The sequence below is a fragment of the Zerene cesonia genome, chromosome 2, assembly GCF_012273895.1.
Source record: "Zerene cesonia ecotype Mississippi chromosome 2, Zerene_cesonia_1.1, whole genome shotgun sequence".
Classification (NCBI taxonomy): domain Eukaryota; kingdom Metazoa; phylum Arthropoda; class Insecta; order Lepidoptera; family Pieridae; genus Zerene; species Zerene cesonia.
In genome coordinates this window covers 1185508-1192596 of record NC_052103.1, presented here as the reverse complement: position 1 = coordinate 1192596, position 7089 = coordinate 1185508, and the positions used below count along the sequence as shown (strand labels likewise).

Here is a 7089-nt window from a genome sequence, read left to right as displayed (position 1 = left end):
AAAAAAATCTCTATCGTACTTATCGCTAACCTGTATAATTACAAATGCACAGTATGTATACAATAACCATACACTTTTACAATATGTATATAATTTAGCGCTCTATCCATTAACCGATGTATACAGTATTTATATCGCGCCGCCGGGCCTCGCCGTCGTCGTCACAAATAAAAAAACAATGCGCTATTTACAAGAAACGTGGAAACGAAAAAGCTACGCGAATACTACCTCGGCGGAGGGCGAAGCCCGAGGGCGCGGGGCTTCCCCGGACGAGCCCGAGGAATCTGCGAGGGCTTCACTATACAAAATATACAATCACTCGGGCGTAGACAATGGACGAAGTAGCGAATGTGGTCGAGTGATGGAAGACATGTTCCCGACGCCCCGCCGCAGTGGGGAAATAAATATACACTCCTATCACAATGCAAGCGCATTCGGGTTACATCATTATATCACTAAAGGCAGATTCCTCTATTATGTTTGCGCACTTTTTATTATCCATTACAAACGTACGTCCCCTAAAACTATTCGAAAGAAAAGTGAATTCATCGGTCAAGCTCAAATTTTCACGATTCTCCATTCGCATACCGACAATCGACTATTGTATAATGTTTCATAAGAGATAATAAACTGCGCGCACACGTGCGGCGGACACCGCGTGTCCCGATCGACTAAACTAAAATATACAAGTCCGTCCGCGGCACAACACAAACCACTAAGTGTTAACTACGGAACAATTTATCACTTCGTATAGTCTTATAGTAGAAATTCGTTGAGATACACCTTCTTTGCTTCTTCAACTTTCAGATTTCTTGCACGCGCTTATAATTAACCGTAATTTCGCTCGATCGCCCGATTGCCCCCTCCAGCAGCTCAGCCGATACGTTAGCAGGTCTATACATTTATAGGACCGGTGAGTCATTCATATACAGATAATCATAGTTTTATAATAGAACATTGTTATAATAAAAAGTTGACAATAAAAAATATACACAGCGATGTTGATATAAAGGCCATTACAATCGACAATTGCTTATAATTATGATTTTATTCACATTCTGCGTGCAAGAAATCCTTTCGCTTCTAGAATGTTCGCCGCCCGCCGTCATACGCAACCGCTGACCAAATCTGGTTTTAACCGCATTTATGCTTTTAGCATAAAATTTAATAATCGTATTGATCATAATTTTCAATCAGTCAATAAAAAGTTTTATTTCATATATACTTAAGATTATTTATTTGATTACAATTGATAGATTTTAAGATTTAGTGTCAATTGTATAAAATATAAAAAAATGAAGTAAAACTATATAGGTATTGCGGTACAGTCACAAAACACACAGACATACACATATTTTATGTCTTCTGATTTCGCAAGAAAAATAAATTGTTTTTCAATAGTAATTAATTATACAATACAACGAAATAGTCTGTAATGACGTTTAAGTTTTTAATAAAAAATATATCTCTGACTAATCGACATCCGTACAAGCGCGTCTAGTGGCGGTGAGCGGCGGTGCGTATGACGGTGGGTCGCGCGGCCAGGCGCTAGAGCGCGCGGGGCTGGCGGGGGTCGGGCGCGCGGGGCTGGCGGGGGTCGCGCGGGTCGCGGGGCTCGCGCGGGTCGCGGGGGGCGGGGGGTCAGTCCTCGTCCGACAGCGGCTCGTACTGCGCCGACATGAGCGGCGCGGGCTCGGCGGCCGCGCCGCGCGCCAGCGGCGGCGCCGCCACCACGCCGGCGGGCGGCGCGCCTGAACTCGCTGTAACAGACACGTGAGCTTTTAAATATACATCTACATATTAGAATAATACACTGATATTACAAAAATTTATGTTGAAATTTAATCTTTACGGTTTTATAAAATATGATTATACAATACTTTGATCATTACTTTGACCGTAAAGCAAAGAATATTAATTATTTTTTATTATATCTACATAAAGCGTAGTCGAATATACTCGACTTATTCGTTATGCAAGTAAGTGTCTCAAGTGTGTGGTGTCAATAATGGAGATAAACAGCACATTAAATGAAGTGATATATCGAGGGGCGGTACTAGATGTATTTTTAGGCTAAAACGTATTACTAACGATCGCTAGGCGTGGCCACGTTGAGCGCGGAGTATGGGTAGGTGTAGGGCGTGTTGAAGGGCAGCTTGTCAGCGGCGAAGGGCAACTTGTCAGCGTCGTTCCGCATCACGTCCACGATGCGCGCCGTCACGTAATCGTACGCGGTCAGCACGCCGCAGCGCACGCCGCTGACGCCGACCCCGCTGACCCCGCCGACCCCGCTAACCCCGCTGACCCCGACGCTACTTGTGCCGCTTGTCGCGCTGCTCGCGCTTGTGTAGTGTCGCGTGTCAGTGCTCCGGCTGAAATAATGAGGGCTTCATTAGTACTGACAATTCAGGTTTATAATACTATTTACTGAAGCATTAACTTAAAAAGCTTATTTATAAATTTTAATATTAAAAATTACTCTCCCATCATATAAATATATAAAGAGTATAATCCTATAATATTTCTTCTTATGTAGAATTCCAAATAATGCACTTGCATAAAAATAAATCCTAGATCATTTGACTTTTTGTTTCAAATTCCACCTCACCTAACAGGCTGGCTATCGGTAGGCGACACGGGCTCGAAATACGAGTGCTTCTCCCGCCTCCACTCCTCCTGCGCGGCTCCCCCCGCGCCTCCCGTCCCACTCCCTCCCCCTCCCGCCGCGCCGCTCCCCGCGGCACCCCCGCCGCTGCCGCTCGACACGCTGCTCACGCTGTTGGGGGGGTAGCTGTCCGTGGGGGGTAGGATCCTGTTGCTGGGAGTGAAAAACATTGTAACTTTAAATATAGATAAATGGAAGTACTTCATTTAATTTAGCAACGGATTTCGATGCGGGTTTCTTTAATAGAATAATTTTGTAGATTTAGATTATAATGTAACGCTTTTTACATTCTAACGGACATACAACGTGCAAAATTGCACCCGTGTGAAGCCGGGGCGAGTCGCTAGTTACTTATATTTATATTTTTTCTTACATTTCTATAAAAAATATATTATATCAAATGATATATAAGGAAATTTCTATTATTTGACTTATTAATTTCTTAATCATCGAAATTAATCACAAAATTATTATATATTGGAAAAGCAGTAAAACTTTCTTTGTAGCAATATTCAAGAGGACAAAAATGCTCAATTTAAAAAGATCAAAAGTAAATATATAACTCACTTGGGATGTATAAGCGTAGTTGTGTTCGGACTACTGAAGTCCCTGACGATAATATTCGACGCGAGATCCCCAAGTTTTATGCTAGTGGTGTGCGCGGCGCTGGTGATGGGCTCCTCCCTCACGCGCTCGCGGTCACGCTCACGCTCACGGTCACGGTCGCGGTCACGGTCGCAGCCGGGCCCGGCCTGGCCGCGGTCAGCTTGCGGCGTCTGCTCGCCCTCGCGAATGATCTTCTGAAACCAACGACAATAAGGCGTGAAATAGCTCTTTGGGCTTGGTTCGTAAGTTTAAGTTAATATGTATTTTTTTACTAAATATATGAATGCAAAATAATATTTGTAATGGTACTTTATAACAGTTTTATTAGAAATGCTTTAAATTTCAAAACAAAGATGGGAAGTGTTTTCTATGCAGGGCTAAAGAAGGGAAAAGATATGGTGGAGAGAGTAAAATTACTACTACTAAATCTTTACCAATTATACTGTATAACAATATTTAATACTGAAGTTTGTTTTTGATTTTTGTTCGAATTTTGCATGTGGAACTACTGGACTGATTTCTAAGATTATTTCACCGTTGGGTATGGGCATTATCCCTGAGTGTTATAGGCTACATATGTACTACGGGTGAAGCCAGGGCGGATCACTAAGCAAATAAATTAAGACTTAATCAAGCAAAAAAAAAACAGGTTGGCTCTAGTAAATTTTAATTACTAGTATTTAGTTGTGATTATATAGACAAAAGAATAAAGGAATCAAAATGAGTCATCACCGGAAACCGCTGGTCCGACGTCTGGCTGATCTGGTGCGTGATGATCGCGTTGATGAGCGACGCGGCGGTGAGCGTGCCGTCGGTCGCTCGCCGCTCGCCGCTCACGCCCGCGCCGCTCGCGCTCACGCCGCTCACGCTCGCGCCTGCGCCGCTCGCCGACACGCTCGCGCTCGAGCTGCTCACGGTTGACGCGCACGTGGACGGTGGTCGACTGGGCAAATTAAAGTTTTATGTTGAAACGCTTTGTATATACAAAAATACAGGATACAAAAAATCTGTCATAAGTCGAGTTATATTTAAGTAAGTTTTTATTTTACGTAATAAAAAGGGATCATGAGGTGGGATTCGAACTCGCGTATTGTGGCAACGCCTGACCTCGAGAGGCACCCAAAATCCCATATCAGTAATCGAAAGGCTGTAAACTAACAAAGTAATTGAGTAAAGTCCCGTGTATTGGAGTATGCATCCTTTTTGCTTATCCAATACACACACATACCAAATACTGCCTTACATACAAGTCCTTACCCGTCTTTCCTTTCGATCGGCGGCCGCGGCTTGGCCACGCTGTACGCAGCGCTGCCGCTAAACCGCTTGTCTTCTTGACTCGTTACCACTTGCTGGAATATAAATGGATATTGTTTTTATAAAACATGTGTTCTTTAAAATTTTTTAACTATTATCCTTATCCTAGGTCCATCTCTTCTCCATGTCTAAACCACTAAACCGATTGGAATGAAACTGGTACAGAAATAGTTGGAAACCCGGAAACGGGCACTATGCGGGAAGAACCTCGTACTACTTATTTCTTTCTTCAACTTTTTTCGACAGATAGGCAGCAGGGGAGACATACGCTCTCAAATAAAAAAGGTTCATCAATCTCCACCCAGTATGTTCGGTTCAGGTCAGTTCTGAGGTTAAAAACCAAAAAAAAACCGCTTAATTGACAACCTCCTCCTTTCAACCACAACATTCCAAGATATTATTTTCAAAAGTAATTATAAAGATTTTTATATCAATATCCAATATATCGTTCTCCTGTTATATAATATACACACCTGCGTGTGGGGGTGGTGGTGCTCCACGTCCACCACGTAGCGCCGCGAGCCCATCGCCACCAGGCGCTCGTTCCTGCTGCAAGCAAATACTCTGTTAGCTCCTCTCTTAAATCTTATACACATTTCCACTTAAATTCAGTAAATCAAGTAAGGAAATAAATGGACCACATGAAATAAATAAATAATGAAATAAAAGTAAAAATGTTTAAGCGTTATAAAGGTTTATTTGGACATAAATCTTTCCCTTAATTTATAATGTTTATGTTTATTAAAAAGAGATCACCCTTATGACTAATGTATCGACAATAAAGGGTGTAATATAAAACAGATTTTAGTAGTGCTCGAGTAGGTCTAGCGAATATTCGGAAATCCTTGAATGCAGTATTCTTTGTTTACAAAAATAATGGAATGTTCTCTTAGAACTAAAATTTTCGGTCTACAGTATTAAGAGTATTCTCCCTTCAGGTAGTATCAGAGAATTCCACTGTGTACATACGCTGTGGAATACTGTCACAGTGTACATAGACTGCGGAATTCTGTCACAGTATACATAGACTGTGGAATTCTGTGATGTCTACATAGATGACAGGCACCTGTCTCTGCCGGCGGGCGCGGGCCGGTCCCGCTCGTAGGGGCGCCGCTCCAGGTCGGCCGAGTAGCCCGCCGCGTACTTCTGCCCCAGCGGGAACTCGCGGCTGCCCCTGCCGAAGCAACGCACGGTTACCATGTGCTCTCAAAGTGTTACTGAGAGATTAAATCTGTATTATTATTATTAAGCTGATAACTGAAAACCTAACTCGATATTCTAGACGTTCCTGATCCTGAAAAGGTCTAAATTCAGGAAGACCAATACCTTAGGGACACCCCACTTCATCCATTGATACAATTAGTAACCATATCAATTATTACCAAATAAATTATGATGTTTCATATTCGATGTATTTAAATTAATTGGAATGTCTTTATAAGTACCTGAAGCATGTCTATAAGAGATACCTATACACCCCGATCTAAAATAGCAGTTTCAATTCTGCAATACTGATGATGCCTCAACCCACCTAATATCATGGTGCTGCGGATGCTGCTGGTGTTGGTGCTGGTGCTGCTGGTGCGGGTGCTGCTGATGCTGCTGGTGGGGGTGCTGCTGGTGCTGCGGGTGCTGCGGGTGCTGCTGGTGGTGTTGGTGGTGCAGCGGCTCGGGTTCCGGCTCGCGGGCGCGCGGCACCGGCAGGGCTGCGGCCGCTGACGCCGCGTTTACCAGCTGCGTGAATGCTTCGTGACCTGTACAAGTATAAAAAAATGTATTAAAAATGAGTAAATACATTGGTTTTTAAAATAGATTCAAAGGGGATTTTTATTCACCAGACAGATGAAACAGATTTTATTTAAAGCCATTTTATTTACATAAATTATTGATTTATTAAAAAGCTCGCACATTAGTGAGTGCGCACTTGCGTGTCAGTAACTTCTCTGTTGTAAACTTTAAGGTATATCTAGATAGGAGATGGTGTGAGCACGTACCGGGCGGCGGGTGCGGGTGCGAGTACGCGTGCGAATGCCGCTGTATCACCGACACCGTGTCCCTGTCCCGCCGGATCTGGTGTATCTGGTGCTGCTGGTGCGGCGCGTGCTGCTGGTGCGGCGCGTGCTGCTGGTGCGGCGTGTGCTGCTGGTGCGGCGCGTGCGGGTGGTGCGGCGCGTGGTGCGCGTGCGCGTGCGGATGCGGCTCCCGCTCGCGCCGCGCTCCGCCGTGCATCTGCTGCGAGGTGATGAAGTCCGTCAGCATGATCTGCCGCCGCTCGAGCCCGTACGGGCCGCGGGCCACCGCTGCGTTTGGCGCCTGAAATGTCCATGTTAGATGCTTAATAAAAGTTCATATTTTAACAGATAATTTTAGTAATTGGTTTTTTCTAAACCCAAAACGTGTCATTAACTATCCAGTTTTAGTCTTACATAATGATTAGCTGTAACTAATTATGAACTTTAAATTATACACAACTATTTATACATTTTACATTATATTACACACAC

At 43.7% G+C, this 7089-nt stretch overlaps 1 protein-coding gene across 5 annotated transcripts in view; it reads right to left on the bottom strand.

Annotated features, from left to right (window-relative positions):
* Positions 1–843: 843 nt before the first annotated feature.
* LOC119834074 overlaps positions 844–7089 on the bottom strand; it is a 106485-nt gene continuing 100239 nt past the window's right edge. For 3 of the 5 annotated variants that reach the window (XM_038358383.1, XM_038358360.1, XM_038358390.1), the window contains 10 exons: positions 6580–6898; positions 6117–6339; positions 5652–5759; positions 5059–5134; positions 4529–4620; positions 4004–4214; positions 3233–3465; positions 2609–2818; positions 2092–2372; positions 844–1760 (listed from right to left, as the gene is read on the bottom strand). In XM_038358383.1, the coding sequence (XP_038214311.1) occupies positions 1642–1760; positions 2092–2372; positions 2609–2818; positions 3233–3465; positions 4004–4214; positions 4529–4620; positions 5059–5134; positions 5652–5759; positions 6117–6339; positions 6580–6898 (1872 nt within the window). In that variant the 3' untranslated portion in view covers positions 844–1641. The remainder of the gene's footprint in view (positions 1761–2091; positions 2373–2608; positions 2819–3232; positions 3466–4003; positions 4215–4528; positions 4621–5058; positions 5135–5651; positions 5760–6116; positions 6340–6579; positions 6899–7089) is intronic. The other 2 variants (XM_038358375.1, XM_038358367.1) reach the window with 2 other exon arrangements.